Source organism: Xyrauchen texanus, chromosome 1 (genome assembly GCF_025860055.1).
Source record: "Xyrauchen texanus isolate HMW12.3.18 chromosome 1, RBS_HiC_50CHRs, whole genome shotgun sequence".
NCBI lineage: Eukaryota > Metazoa > Chordata > Actinopteri > Cypriniformes > Catostomidae > Xyrauchen > Xyrauchen texanus.
The window spans coordinates 19,007,256-19,023,371 of record NC_068276.1 but is presented as its reverse complement, the minus strand read 5'-3'; the positions used below and the strand labels follow the sequence as shown (position 1 = coordinate 19,023,371).

Sequence of the window (16,116 nt, the reverse complement as noted above, 5' to 3'; positions counted from 1 at the left end):
ATTATTATGAGATGTAAAAGTGTTTATAATTTTTACAGTCATTTTAGGTTTTGTTGGCATTACATCGTCATGATATCGAAGTTGTGAAATTGGGTATAATTTTACACAGAAAAGGTTAGTAAGTGATTTCATCACACTAAAATCATGCATATTGTTTGTCTTATGGCTAAACTTTTGAAACAGCGAGTATTTTAACATTCAAAAATTGGATCCGTTCACTTTCATTGTAAGTGCCTCACTGGAACCTCGATTTTTGCTTTTTGAAAGAAAAGGAGGGACAAGACAAAATAACTTTTTTTGTGATTTTGCAGAATTAAATATAATCTGAAAGTTCTGTATTTAAAAAGATTTTCCCCCACCTAAATAGTTTGAGTTGCTTAAAATTAGTAGTTTCAAAATATCTTCCCCAGCACTGCCGAGATGAACAACTGTTGCTGTAATCAAGACAAGCCCACAGGCTGTTGTGAAAATGATATCCTAGAAATCACTTGTGTCAAGGTTTGCTGTAAATAGCTGAATTCTCAGCACATAGTTTATTATTTTATTTATTTTATTTCTGGATAAATATGCCATTGTCTCATTTGCATTCACTGGTCTCCGGTTTGTGGAGTGCTTGTGGTTAGTGTTGTTTTGAGCTTCCCATTTACCACAGATTTGATTTGGTTGTCTTATACTTGGTAGAATGGAGCGAAATTCAGAAATGTGATGACGGAGGGGTGGAAAGAGCTTCCTGTACTTACAGGAAGCAGGAAATCCGCAGGCCTGTACAACCTTAACCTCTGCATCAGCCCCCAATGTCCTTTTCTTACTCATTTTGAAACATTGGAGTGTAATGATGGGTGTGAACTTCTGCTGTAACAAGACCATGAATTACAATTTGTTTGACCAGAAATTGCTGAAATGAACTCTTGTTAATGTCTTTGCTGTTGCAAGCTGCTTGACGCATCTGACCATCATTTCAACTGTTGAACTTTCCTTGGTTTACATTGGACCTGAAGGGTTATGTCCAGCCTACATGGGTGTGTTGCACTGAACCTTCACATCCTTTTTTGCACTCACACTACTGCCTGAAGTGGCCATTTTTGTGCCAAACGTATCAAAGTTTAGCGATAGGGCATGTTAGTGTGTGCTGATCAAAAATGTAAACAAGCTCTGGTTTAAATCTTGTCAGGCTTCCTTTGAGCCCACGTCAGCAGAGAAGAACAGGAAGGAACTTTGATAAGGATAAACCTGACGCAGAAAACATGCGATGAAGATAACTGCATGCCTCATATGGGCCGATCAAATGATGTTGTGATGAAAAGACAGCAGTACCACCATGTAAGGATGGTACAAGTGTATAAAGCATTTGTAGATTTTAATGTTCGAAAACTAGAATAAATGCGTTACAACTGGTGCACTAGCATGGTTATTTCCTCTTTATACCTCCTTTCCTTATTACTAACTTTTTCCTTCCTTTTCTCCTCTAATATCTTGGGATGCCCATGCTGAGGCTCAGTAGCTCCTGGCAGAGTCTCCTCAAACCACGGCTATCATATATCATATATATGTCATACACCACGAGTATCCCTACTTCTCTTACGAGAGGTTACCTTGTTGAGGTTCTAGATGTCAGTATGTCACTCCATTCCCACCACTTCTATGGGAAAGATTCATCTTTTCTGAGATATTGAAGCCAAAAAATTATCCTTAATTTTGTATCATTTGTCAACGCAGTGCAGCAACTGCAGACCTTGAGCGGGCTAGCTAGCGAGCTCATTGGTTGCTCTGCGGCAACTGCTGCAGCCTATAGACGAACTTGCGTGAACTCGCGCCCAATGAGAGGCGCCCGCGCGCTCACTGTCCCAAAGCCTGCCAGAATGGGCGTGGCTAGGGTGCATATAAGCGCATTTTGTACGCTGGAACCCTGATTTTCATTGAATGAAGCGAAGCTCTTCGCATCTCTGAAACTGCAAGAAGCCGCGTCGCCGTTTGAGGGGCATCAAGCAAGCTTGGACAGCGCTTGAAGAAGCCGGCCGCCGCCACCTTCAGCCATCCTGCGAGCTACGCCATCCGGCGACGTATCCTTTTTAAAGCAAACTAGTTCCTCAGTGAACTTCACAAAAGAGCACGAGCATCTTTTTAAAGATGCCTCGCACCTGCGGTTCATGCCGCACCCCTCTCAGCGCCGGAGACCGCCACATCATCTGCGCTCTCTGCCTTCGCTGACGGCGCATGCGACCTCTGCGAGGAGCTTCCGATGTCGACCCTGCGGGCTCGACTCGAAGCGCTCAGGACCGAAGCCACCGCGCCGCCTTCTGTTTCGCCGCGCCGGAAGAAGCGCCGCTCCCAAAGGCTGCCGGAACCGGGTTTAGAAGTGACTGTCTCGCCGGAGCCTCTCCCTCGAGCATCGCGTTCACCCTCCCCGCCCCACCCGGGACGCGCAGTTGCCGCCGAGCGGCCGCACTGCTGCCACCTCGGAGAGCGAGGCGGAGGACAAGGGCTGCTGTTCCATCATGGCTTCGGACAGCGAGGAGTGGTCACAAGCCTCCTCATCGACCCAGGAATCCAGCAGGACCCGCGCCGGAGTCAAAGGGGAACTGATACGCCTCCTCACACAGGCCGTCGACCGCCTCGGGCTCGAGTGGTCACCGCCCCCTGAGCAGGCTCCCAACAGACTCGACGGCTGCTTTCTTCAAAGCCGTCACCGCGTGACGCCCGCGGCCCGGGCCGCTCCCTTCCTGCCGGAACTCCACGCGAGCTATCTAAATCGTGGAACGCGCCTCTCTCGGCCAGGATTCGATCCCACGTCTCCACCTCTCTCGCTTCAGTGGACGGCGCCGCCGAGAAGGGCTACTCTTCCATCCCCCCGGTCGAGGATTCGGTAGCAGCACACCTTTGCCCGCCCTCCGCGAGATGGCGGTCTAAGCCAGTGCTCCCGTCTAAGGCCTGCAGAACTACTTCCGCCTGTGTTGGCCGCGCCTATTCCGCCGCCGGCCAAGCCGCATCTGCTCTGCATTGCATGGCCGTCTTGCAGATCCTCCAAGCGGACCTTCTTCGGGAATGGGATGAGAAAGGCAGGCACCCAGAGGCTGTTACAGATCTAAGGAGCGTGATGGACCTCGCCCTTCGTGCCACCAAAGCTGCAGCTCAAGCCCTAGGGAAGTGCATGGCCTCGCTGACTGTAACCGAGAGACACCTGTGGCTAATGCTAGCCGACATGGGAGAAGCTGAGCGCTCCACGTTCCTCAACGCACCGCTCTCTCCGTCCGGTCTCTTCGGTTCCGCGGTGAGTGGCATTGTTGACCGTTTTTCGGAAGTCCAGAAAGCCACCCAAGCCATGAATCTCTTCCTGCCTCGCCGCGCTAGCTCCTCTGCAGGCCGCCCACGTAACCAGCCTCCTGCACGAGCATCTTCACAGCGCCCAGCTCAACAAAGCCGGACTTCCCAGCGTCGACAGGGCGGCCGCCCCAGATCGCGCTCAGACAGCCGCCGCAGACCGCCGCCCCCCTGCGGGCCTCGGCCTAAGATTGCGCTGAAACCTGAACAACCGAAGTCCTCCTAGCTTTGTTGAAAAAAACGACGGCTCAGTCCTGCCGTGGCTGGATCACCGTCAAAGCTTCGCCCCCTGTCAGTCCCCTTCTCTCAGGCTACTACAGTGGTGAATTCAGCAGCCAACAAGCCGGTGTTACTACCCGCTTGCCTGCACTCAAACGCCATTTTCACGGCGACACAAAAAGATCTTATAAAGAGCAAACATGTCTTATGTGTAGAAAATGTGCCCACAATCCAGTGTTCACCCCTACACACAAGCATTACACTTCCCGTGTCCCTATCAGAGAGCAAACATGTCTTATGTGTAGAAAATGTGCCCACAATCCAGTGTTCACCCCTACACACAAGCATTACACTTCCCGTGTTCCTATCAGAGCACTCTCACATAAAGCGGGCACAGCCCGCTCAAGTGTTAGAGTCAATAACTCTAGTGCGCGCGTCCCCTCTCTGCCTGCTCTGTCACACGGCCAGCAAACACCTCTCTATGTGTAAGTCCCGTGCCCGTGACTATGCTCGCGCATCACGTAACAGATGTGACTCTTTCCCCATTCATCTCAATCGGGAAGTCACTCACAGAACAGCATGTCCCTGCTGTCTGCGAGCAGTCATGCATAAGCACAATAAGCGCGCTCACACATTCTGTTCAGCCCGCTGTGTACGGCAATCAGGGCGACTCGGCCATTCACCCTCTAGCGTTACACTTCAAAGAGTGGGAAGCTATCCCAGGGATATGCAAATGGGTGTTAAGCACAATAAAACAGGGCTATTTGCTACAGTTCGATCGCCGCTCTCCGAAACTACTGTGAACACGGAAGCAGCCTGCATGCTTCGTTCAGAAATAGCAAACCTTCTGTGCAAAAGGGCCATAGAGAGAGCGGCGCCTTCACTGAGCGAGTCAGGGTTTTACAGCCGTTATTTTCTTGTCCCCAAGAAAGACGGTGGCCTCAGACCAATATTAGATCTCAGGGTTTTGAACAAGGTGCTTGCAAAAAGACCGTTCAAAATGCTTACAATCAGGAAACTCCTCGCGCATGTGCGCCAGGGGGACTGGTTTATTTCTCTCGATCTGAAAGATGCCTATTTTCAGATTCAGATAAATCCCGTCACAGGCCATTCTTGAGATTCGCCTTCGACGGTCAGGTTTATCAATACACCGTCCTTCCGTTCGGCCTGTCCTTAGCACCCCGTACTTTCACGAAGTGCATGGATGCGGCGCTCGCACCTCTGCGGAGTCAGGGCTTGCGAATTCTGAACTATTTGGATGATTGGCTGATTTTGGCACAGTCACATACGGAGCTTCTGTCTCACAGGACAGTTCTCCTCAGTCATCTGAACAGTCTGGGTCTTGCAGTCAATTGGACCAAGAGCTCACTACAGCCCAGTCAGGCAATTTCCTTCCTTGGAATAGAACTAGACTCTGTGGCAATGACGGCTCGCTTATCTACACGGTGCGCATTTCAGATGAACAGCCTCACGCCTCTGAAAAAATTTCAGTGTTTTTTTGAGTGTTAGGTTACATGGCCTCAGCCGCAGCAGTACTTCAGCTGGGTTTACTGTGCATGCGCCCGCTTCAGCATTGGCTAAACACCCACGCGTCTCGCCGGGCATGGGCCACAGGCCGCCAACCGATCAGAGTGACTCAGACCTGTATATCAGCTCTGCAGCCTTGGACGGTGGCCGAATGGTATCAGAGGGGAGTGACGATGGGAGCTGTATCTCGCCGAAAAGTCATCTCGACAGACGCGTCCAACACGGGTTGGGGCGCGGTCTGCGAGGGCTTGCCGGTTTTCGGCCTATGGTCAGTTCAGGAAAAGCTCCTTCACATAAATTGTCTGGAAATGATAGCGGTCGAGTGCGCGCTCGTCGCTTCCTTCCGGTCATTCAGGGTCACCACGTCCTGGTCCGTTCGGACAACAGATCTGTGGTATCCTATCTAAACCGTCAGGGCGGTGTCAGATCCAGGAACCTCTTCCATCTGACAAAACGCATACTAAGTTGGTCCCAGGGCCACCTGCGCTCGCTGAGGGCGACGCGCGTGCCAGGCCACCTGAGCGACGGCCCAGACAGACTGTCCAGAGACAATCCCCCAGGGGAAAGGTCCCTGCACGCTCAAACAGTCCAGAAATTATGGCAAATATTCGGCAGAGCAGAGATAGACCTCTTCGCGTCAGAAGAGAACTCTCACTGCCCAGTATTTTTCTCAGCGAGGGCAGCTGGCCCAGGACTGGCCCAACCGCCGCTTCACGCCTTCCCTCCCATCTCGCTATTGCCACAGGTAATGCAGAGGATCAGGAAGCAGCGTCACTCGGTGCTCCTCATAGCCCGCGCTGGGAGAATCAGACATGGTTCCGGAGCTTACGCAGCTGTCACTGACAGCCCGTGGCCCATCCCAGTGAGAGCAGATCTCCTATCTCAAGCTCGCGGCACGATCTGGCATCCCCACCCAGAGCGCTGGCCGCTGCACGCGTGGGTGATCAACGACTACCCGTCGCTTTGCCAGAAGGAGTAATGAACACTATCATACACGCTAGAGCCCCTTCCCCGAGAAGACTCTATGCGTCCAAATGGTCGGTGTTTTCAAAATGGTGCACCGACAGAGACCTGGACCCACGGACATGTGGGGTGTCGTCACTGCTCGTGTTTTTACAAGAGCTGTTGGATAAGGGAAGATCCCCATCCACGCTCAAAGTGTACATGGCGCCGTCGTGGCGTTCGCCGAACCCCTGTACGGCCAGTCACGGGGAAAAAACGAGCTGGTCATCCGCTTCCTCAGGGGAGCTAGAAGGATGAACCCCCCGCGCCCCCCATCGGTTCCTATCTGGGATCTTTCTGTAGTTCTCGAAGCTATGAAAGCCCCCCCTTTCGAACCGCTTGAATCTGTGGATTTGAAATACCTTTCACTCAAAACCGTTTTTCTGACTGCCCTGTCATCAGTTAAACGTGTGGGAGACCTTCACGCACTGTCTGTCAGCGCTGCGTGTATGGAGTTTGGACCAAGTGACTCCAAGTTCATTTTAAAGCCTAGACACGGCTATGTCCCCAAGGTGATCGGTACTCCTTTCAGAGCACAGATTATTTCCCTATCGGCTCTGCCAGCATCCGATAGCGAACGCGACACAAATCTCCTTTGCCCAGTCAGAGCACTGAGATTGTATACTGCGCGCTCCGCCTCTTTCAGACGCGCTGAGCAGCTTTTCGTTTCGTTCGGAGGGCGCACCAAGGGTCTCGCCACCTCGAAACAGACACTGTCTAGATGGATAGTTGACGCTATTGCTGCCGTCGAAAGACCTGCCATGCCCGTTAGGCATTAGGGCTCACTCCACCAGAGGCATGGCCTCCTCGTGGGCATGGTCCAGCGGGATTTCCATTCAGGACATATGTGTGGCAGCGGGCTGGGCTTCCCCCTCCACCTTTGTCAGATTTTACAATCTGGAAGTGCCCGCTCTGCAGGCAAAACTACTAGCGGTTTAATACGCTACAGCTCCCCTGGTGAGCTGCAATATTGGGACACATTCCACACAGACCGGCACCGCCGCTCTGTCGTTCCCTTCCCACTATGTGCTTATGTATCACACACACACTGACCCGCACTCTTGCCGGCCAAATATTATTTCCCCACTCACAGGGCTGCCCCGGGTCCCCCCACCCCCCTGGGGCTCATGCAGTGGATGCTTCGCGCACACGGCGTTGACAATGGGTTCCCGTAGCGTAAGCTAGCTTACGCAATACGAGAGAACCTCTCGTAAGAGAATGTCTCGGTTACCTACGTAACCTCGGTTCTCTCTAGATGAGGGAACGAGTATTGCGTAGCTGGCCGATTTTCGCTTCATTCAATGAAAACGTATCGGTTACCTAACGTAATCCTCGGTTCTCTCTAGATGAGGGAACGAGTATTGCGTAAGCTAGCTTACGCTACGGGAAAGATTCATCTTTTCTGAGATATTGAAGCCAAAAAATTATCCTTAATTTTTGTATCCATTGTCAACGCAGTGCGGCAGCTGCAGACCTTGAGCGAGCTAGCTAGCGAGCTCATAGGTTGCTCTGCGGCAACTGCTGCAGCCTATAGACGAGCTTGGGCGAACTCGCATCCAATGAGAGGCGTCCGCGTGCTCACTGCATCAAAGCCCGCCAAAATGGGCGTGACTAGAGTGCATATAAGCGTAGTTCGTAGGCTGGAACCCTGGTTTTCATTGACTGAAGCGAAAAGTCGCTCGTGGCGCGAAGCACGGCCGGCTACGCAATACTCGTTCCCTCATCTAGAGAGAACCGAGGTTACGTTAGGTAACCGATACGTTCTCTTACGAGAGGTTCTCTCGTATTGCGTAAGCTAGCTTACGCTACGGAACGCCATTGTCAACGCCGTGCGCGCCAAGCATCCACTGTATGAGCCCCAGGGAATTAAGGGGGACCCGGGGAGCCCTTATGAGTGGGGAAATAATATTTGGCCGGCAAGAATGCGGGTCATTGATGTGTAATACATAAGCACATAGTAGGACGGAACGACAGAGCGGCGGTGCCGGTCTGTGTGGAATGTGTCCCATCAGTGCAGCTCACCAGGGGAGCTGTAGCGTATTAAACCGCTAGTAGTTTTGCCTGCAGAGCGGGCACTTCCATATTGTAAAATCTGACAAAGGTGGAGGGGAAGTCCATCCCGCTGCCACACATATGTCGTGAATGGAAATTCCGCTGGACCATGCCCACGAGGATGCCATGCCTCTAGTGGAGTGAGCCCTAATGCCCAACGGCATGGCAGGTCTTTTGACGCGTATGCAGCAGCAATAGCGTCCACTATCCATCTAGATAGTGTCTGTTTCGAGGCGGCGAGACCTTTGGTGCGCCCTCCGAACGAAACGAAAAGCTGCTCGGAGCGTCTGAAAGCAGCGGAGCGCGCAGTATACAATCTCAGTGCTCTGACCGGGCAAAGGAGATTGGCGTCGCGTTCGCTATCCGGTGCTGGCAGCGCCGATAGGGAAATGACCTGTGCTCTGAAAGGAGTACCGATCACCTTGGGAACATAGCCATGTCTAGGCTTTAAAATGACCTTGGAGTCACTTGGTCCAAACTCAAGACACGCAGAAGGTCTCCCACACGTTTGACTGATGACAGGGCAGTCAGAAAAACGGTTTTGAGTGAAAGGTATTTCAAATCCACGGATTGAAGTGGTTCGAAAGGGGGGGCTTTCATAGTTTCGAGAACTATAGAAAGATCCCAGATAGGAACCGATGGGGGCGCTGGGGTTCATCCTTCTAGCTCCCCTGAGGAAGCGGATGACCAGCTCGTTTTACCCCATGACTGGCCGTGCAGGGGTTCAGCGAACGCCGCAACGGCCGCCACATACACTTTGAGCGTGGATGGGGATCTGCCCTTATCCAGCAGCTCTTGTAGAAATACGAGCAGTGACGACACCCCACATGTCCGTGGGTCCAGGTCTCTGTCGGTGCACCATTTTGAGAACACAGACCATTTTGACGCATAGAGTCTTCTCGTGGAAGGGGCTCTAGCGTGTATGATGGTGTTTATTACTCCTTCTGGCAGAGCGACGGGTAGTCGCTGATCACCCACGCATGCAGCGCCCAGCGCTCTGGGTGGGGATGCCAGATTGTGCCGCGAGCTTGAGAGAGGAGATCTGCTCTCACTGGGATGGGCCACGGCGCTGTCAGTGACAGCTGCGTAAGCTCCGGAACCATGTCTGATTCTCCCAACGCTGGGCTATGAGGAGCACCGAGTGACGCTGCTTCCTGATCCTCTGCATTACCTGTGGCAATAGCGAGACGGGAGGGAAGGCGTAAAGCGGGCGCCTGGGCCAGTCCTGGGCCAGCGGCCCTCGCTTCGAGAAAAATATTGGGCAGTGAGAGTTCTCTTTGGACGCAAAGAGGTCTATCTCTGCTCTGCCGAATAGGTGCCATAACGCCTGGACTGTTTGAGCTTGCAGGACCATTCCCCTGGGGGAATATTGTCTCTGGACAGTCTGTCCGGGCCGCCGCTCAGGTGGCCTGGCACGCGCGTCGCCCTCAGCGAGCGCAGGTGGCACTGGGACCAACTCAGTATGCGTTTTGTCAGATGGAAGAGGTTCCTGGATCTGACACCGCCCTGACGGTTTAGGTAGGATACCACAGATCTGTTGTCCGAACGGACCAGGACGTGGTGACCCTGAATGACCGGGAGAAAGCGCACGAGCGCGCACTCGACCGCTATCATTTCCAGACAATTTATGTGAAGGAGCTTTTCCTGAACTGACCATAGGCCGAAAACCGGAGAGCCCTCGCGAGACCGCGCCCCAACCCGTGTTGGACGCTGCCTGTCGAGATGACTTTTCGGCGAGATACAGCTCCCATTGTCACTCCCCGCTGATACCATTCGGCCACTGTCCAGGGCTGCAGAGCTGATATGCAGGTCTGAGTCACCTTGATGGGCTGGCGGCCTGTGGCCCAAGCCCGGCGAGACGCCGGGTGTTTAGCCAATGCTGAAGCGGGCGCATGTGCAGTAAACCCAGCTGAAGTACTGCTGCGGCTGAGGCCATGTAACCTAGCACTCTCTGGAATTTCTTCAGAGGCGTGAGGCTGTTCATCTGAAAAGATGCGGCTAGTCGCTGAACACGGCGTGCGCGCTGTGTAGATAAGCGAGCCGTCATTGCCACGGAGTCTAGTTCTATTCCCAGGAAGGAAATGGTCTGACTGGGCTGTAGTGAGCTCTTGGTCCAATTGACTGCAAGACCCAAACTGTTCAGATGGCTGAGGAGAACTGCTCTGTGAGACAGAAGCTCCATATGTGACTGAGCCATAATCAGCCAGTCGTCCAAATAGTTCAGAATTCGCGAAACCCTGACTCCGCAGGGGTGCGAGCGCCGCGATCCATGCACTTCGTGAAAGTACGGGGTGCTAAGGACAGGCCGAACGGAAGGACGGTGTATTGATAAACCTGGCCGTCGAAGGCGAATCTCAAGAATGGCCTGTGACGGGATTTATCTGAATCTGAAAGTATGCATCTTTCAGATCGAGAGAAATAAACCAGTCCCCTGGCGCACATGCGCGAGGAGTTTCCTGATTGTAAGCATTTTGAACGGTCTTTTTGCAAGCACCTTGTTCAAAACCCTGAGATCTAATATGGGTCTGAGGCCGCCGTCTTTCTTGGGAACAAGAAAATAACGGCTGTAAAGCCCCGACTTGCTCAGAGAGGGTGGCACTTTTTCTATGGCCCTTTGCACAGAAGGCTTGCTATTTCTGAACGAAGCATGCACGCTGCTTCCGTGTTCACAGTGGTTTCGAGCCGCGCTCTGAAGCGAGGGGGCGGCGATCGAACTGTAGCAAATAGCCCTGTTGTATTGTGCTTAACACCCACTTGGATATCCCTGGAATAGCTTCCCACGCTTTGAAGCGTAACGCTAGAGGGTGAATGGCCAATTCGCTCTGATTGCCGCACACAGAGCGCTGAACAAAATGTGTGAGCGCGTTTAGTGTGTTCATGCATGATTGCTCGCAGACAGCATGAACAGGCTGTTTTGTGAGTGACTTCCGATTGGAATGAATGGGGAAAGAGTCACATCTGTTACGTGATGCGCAAGCATAGTCATGGGCACGGGACTTACACACAGAGGAATGGTTGCTGGCCGTGTAACAGAGCGGGCAGAGAATGGGCGCGCGCACGCATTTGTGGGCGCATTTATTGACTCTAGCGCTCGAGCGGTTCGTAACCGCTTTATGTGAGCGTGCTCTGGTGGGGACACGAGACATGCAGTGCTTGTGTGCAGAAGTGAACACTGGATTGTGGGCACATTTTCTACACATAGGGCTGGTCGTGTGACAGAGCGGGCAGAGAATGGGCGCGCGCACGCATTTGTGGGCGCCTTCATTGACTCTGACGCTCGAGCGGTTCGTGAACCGCTTTATGAGAGCGTGCTCTGATAGGGGCACGGGATGTGTTATGCTTGTGTGTAGGGGCGAACACTGGGTTGTGGGCACTTTTTCTACACATAAGACATGTTTGCTCTTTACAAGATTTATTTGGGTCGCCGTGAAAACGGCGTTTGAGTGCAGGCAAGCGGGCAGTGTCACCGGCTTGTTGGCTGCTAAATTCACCACTGTAGTAGCCTGAGAGAAGGGGACTGACAGGGGTAAAGCTTTGACAGTGGTCCGGCCGCGGCGGACTGAGCCGTCGTTTGTTCAACACAGTTAGGAAGACTTCGGCTGCTCGGGTTTCAGCGTTACCTTAGATCGAGGCCCGCGGGGGCGGCGGTCTGCGGCGGCTGTCTGAGCGCTGATCGAGGGCGGCCGCCCTGTCGACGCTGAGAAGTCTGAGATTGTTGAACTGGGCGCTGTGAAGAGGCTCGTGCAGGAGGCTGATCACGTGAGCGGCCTGCAGAGGAGCTAGCGCGACGCGGCAGGAAGAGGTTCATGGCTTGGGTGGCTTTCTGGACTTCTGAGAAGCGGTCAACAATGCCACTCACCGCGGAGCCGAAGAGACCGGTTGGAGAGAGCGGTGCGTTGAGGAACGTGGAGCGCTCTGCTTCTCCCATGTCGGCTAGTGTTAGCCATAAGTGTCTCTCGGTCACAGTCAGCCAGGCCATGCACTTCCCTAGAGCTTGGGCTGCAGCTTTGGTAGTGCGAAGGGCGAGGTCTGTCGCGCTTCGTAGATCAGTAACAGCCTCTGGGTGCCTGCCTTTCTCATCCCACTCCCGAAGAAGGTCTGCTTGTAGGATCTGTAAAACGGCCATTGAGTGCAGAGCAGATGCGGCTTGGCCGGGCGGCGGAATAGGCGCGCCAACATAGGCGGAAGTCGCTCTGCAGGCCTTAGACGGGAGCACAGGCTTGGAACGCCATCTCGCGGAGGGCGGACAAAGGTGTGCTGCTACCGAAGTCCTCCACCGGGGGATGGTGGAGTAGCCTCTTCAGTGGCGCCGCCCACCGACGCGAGAGAGGTGGAGACGTGTGAACGGGTCCTGGCTGAAAACGGAGCGCTCCACGCACTTTGCAAGCTCCGTATGTAATTCCGGCAGGAAGGGAGCGGCCCGGGCCGCGGGTGTAGAGCGGCGATGGCTTTGAAGAAAGCAGCCGTCGAGTCTGTTGGGTGCCTGCTCAGGGGGCGGTGACCACTCGAGCCCGAGGCGGTCGACGGCCTGTGTGAGGAGGCGTGTTAACTCCCTTTCGACTCCGGCGCGGGTCCTGCTGGATTCCTGGGCTGAGGAGGAGGCTTGGGAGCCTGTCCACTCCTCGCTGTCCGAAGCCATGATGGAACAGCGGCCCTTATCCTCCGCTTCGTCATCCGAGATGGCAGCAGTGCGGCCACTCGGCGGCAACTGCGCGTCCCGGGGGGGCGGGGAAGGTGAAAACGATGCTCGAGGGAGAGGCTCCGGCGAGGCAGTCGCTTCAACCACAGTTTCCGGCAGCCTTTGTGAGCGGCGCTTCTTCCTGCGCGGCTGAGGGTAAGGCGGCGCGGCGGTTTCTGCTTTGACCGCTTCGAGTCGAGCCCGCAGGGTCGACATCGGTAGCTCCTCGCAGAAATCGCATCCGCCCTCAGTGAGGGCGAGCTCTGCGTGCCCCAGTCCCAGGCAGAGAGCGCAGATGATGTGGCGGTCTCCTGTGCTGAGAAGGGCGCGACATGAGGCGCAAGTGGAGCGAGGCATCTTGAAAAAGACGCTCGTACTCTTTTGTGAATAGTTTGTGAGAACTAGCTTGCTTAATAAAAGGATACGTCGTCGGATGGCGTAGCTCGCAGGATGGCTGAAGGTGGCTGAGACGGCCGGCTTCTTCTAGCTCTGTCCACGCTTGCTAGATGCCCCTCAAACGGCGACGTGGCTTCCAGGTCAGCGATGCGGAGAGCTTCGCTGAAGAGATGAAAATCAGGGTTCCAGCCTACGAACTACGCTTATATGCACTCTAGTCACGCCCATTTTGGCGGGCTTTGATGCAGTGAGCGCGCGGACGCCTCTCATTGGATGCGAGTTCGCCCAAGCTCGTCTATAGGCTGCAGCAGTTGCCGCAGAGCAACCTATGAGCTCGCTAGCTAGCTCGCTCAAGGTCTGCAGCTGCCGCACTGCGTTGACAATGGATACAAAAATTAAGGATAATTTTTTGGCTTCAATATCTCAGAAAAGATTAATCTTTCCCGTAGCGTAAGCTAGCTTACGCAATACGAGAGAACCTCTCGTAAGAGAACCAGGGTTCCAGCCTACGAACTGCGCTTATATGCACCCTAGCCACACCCATTCTGGCGGGCTTTGGGACAGTGAGCGCGCAGGCGCCTCTCATTGGGCGCGAGTTCACGCAAGTTCGTCTATAGGCTGCAGCAGTTGCCGCAGAGCAACCAATGAGCTCGCTAGCTAGCCCGCTCAAGGTCTGCAGTTGCTGCACTGCGTTGACAAATTATACAAAATTAAGGATAATTTTTTGGCTTCAATATCTCAGAAAAGATGAATCTTTCCCGTAGCGTAAGCTAGCTTACGCAATACTCGTTCCCTCATCTAGAGAGAAACGAGGTTACGTAGGAAACCAAGACGTTTTGGCATACTGCATGGGTTCCTATTTTTTTTTAGAAAGCATAATTTCTAGTTCTATTGGAAAGCTGCTTTGGAACAATATGTATATGTGTAAAGTGCAAATCATTTTCTAAAGATGTTTTTCAAATTTTCTAAAGTTATCAAAGTTTTGAAACCTTTCATTGCATTAATCCACAGAAACCACAGATCAAAGTTTATCAAAAAGCATTTAATATTATTCAGAGTAATCATATCAATGTCACACAAATTCACAAAGTGTTTAAGACATGTCTGGCTCAGTTTGCTTCGTGTGTGAATTCCAAAACAGTGCAGATTTTAAATAACCACAAAAATAAAAATAAGAGAATAAAGAAGTGTATATTGCAACAAGGAAAAAATCTTAAAAAAAAATCAAGAGAGTAGCTCAAGAAGAACTTAGCACCATCTATATCACAAAACAAACTTTTCCTGATAATACATGAATTATTTTAAGCTAACGCCTCTATAGCTCGGTAAAAATTACAGTTTACATATCAAAGATAATGCGTTTCAATCCCCTTTCACACTGTGTATATTAAAAAAATTACATTTGCTGTAGTCAGCATGGCAAATGTGTCCTCAAATGAACAGCATTTACAACAGGACAGAAGCACCACTAAATGTCTTAAAACAAAAAAAAAGTTCTACACCAGTACATGAATAATGTGATTTCATGACAGAGTAGGTTGCTTATCTAGGCTCAGTATTACTGACATAAGTCCATGTCACCATTTTATGTAATATAAAATAATCAGAGCTATTCTAATCTGAGAACTCTTATGAACATGGCCCCTGGATTTATGAATTAATTTCCCAAAATAAAACTGACAAGGTAAACAGGTGTACAAATATTTAACAGTGATCACATTTCAGTCCCTTGTTAAGGTTAGTGGGAAAAGGTCGATTTTAAAACTTGGTCAAAAGACAATTATTAGTCAAATCCTGCCATTCTGTGCTCAACAATCTAAATGGACATGGAGTCAGTTCTGAGAGATTTAATATGTGTATACAGGAAAGATATTTAAAGGGGTGAGCTCCAAGACTTAACAACAAAAATATATCAGCACCCTTTAACTCCCCCTTAAAATGTTACAAAGAAATTAGAACAACAATAGAAACCCTTAATACATTTCTGATAACCATATTGAGGCAGGGGAGAACATTTTATATCCAATAAATAGAAGACATTTTTTAAATAATTTTTTTTACAATTTATAAAAAAAAAAGAAAAAAAAAAAGGATAGATCTGTATAGAGGTGACACACAATTCACTGAACAAAACTGATGGAACCGAACAATATAGTCTCACAAAATGAAACCCAAATAAAAAAAACTAAAATGCTTTTTGTCCTGATGATGAATATTCTTTGTGGAAAACAAAATGATGACATCATAAACACAACATTCCATATCTAAAACTGAAAGTCTTTAAAACCCGTATGTTTTGAAGCATTCTGAACAGCTGTATTTCTTTTAATTCTTAATGCTTTAGAAAAATGTCCATAGCTGTATTAGTAGTATTATTAATTTGATCTCTTCACTAAATACAAGTCACAAGGCCAATGTGGTATATATCTAGGCTGTTCTAGTTTTAAAAATATTAAATTATTGGAGACAAATAAGCACCCCACAGAAAGTACAAAGAGCATTTACACAATTCAGTATTCAAGACAAAACAAAAAAGCAACATGAAAGAAAACTACAAACAAAAACCAAAATGGACATGCCAGACATGACGATCATCAACTGCGTTCCATTTGAAGTCCCTCAGAGCCATTCAGAGGTTGGTTCACAAGAAAAACAGAAGTAAACCGGAGTCTTATTGGCTGATTGGTTTTGTAAACGATGCTGAGTAAACTGGTTTTCAATTGGCTGTTCAACAAATATAAGCAGTAGTAGTTAAAAAATGACCATTGGAAAAATGAAGTCCTGAATTGGACTAAAATATAAGATCTTGTCCTGCGAGCAGGAGTTTTGGTTATGGCTGTGTGAGGGAAAGGGGCCAGTCATCCTCATCGGGGGCTGGGAGTGATCGCCTAAGAATGAACACAAACAAATAGATGTTAGAATCA

General features: G+C 50.9%; 1 protein-coding gene across 4 annotated transcripts in view; it reads right to left on the bottom strand.

Moving 5' to 3' along the window:
• Positions 1-14,224: 14,224 nt before the first annotated feature.
• The window catches only part of LOC127623424 (lysine-specific demethylase 6B-like), a 116,008-nt gene continuing 114,116 nt past the window's right edge, over positions 14,225-16,116 (bottom strand). For all 4 annotated transcript variants that reach the window (XM_052097890.1, XM_052098003.1, XM_052098071.1 and 1 more), the window contains one exon: positions 14,225-16,080. In XM_052097890.1, the coding sequence (XP_051953850.1) occupies positions 16,057-16,080 (24 nt within the window). In that variant the 3' untranslated portion in view covers positions 14,225-16,056. The remainder of the gene's footprint in view (positions 16,081-16,116) is intronic.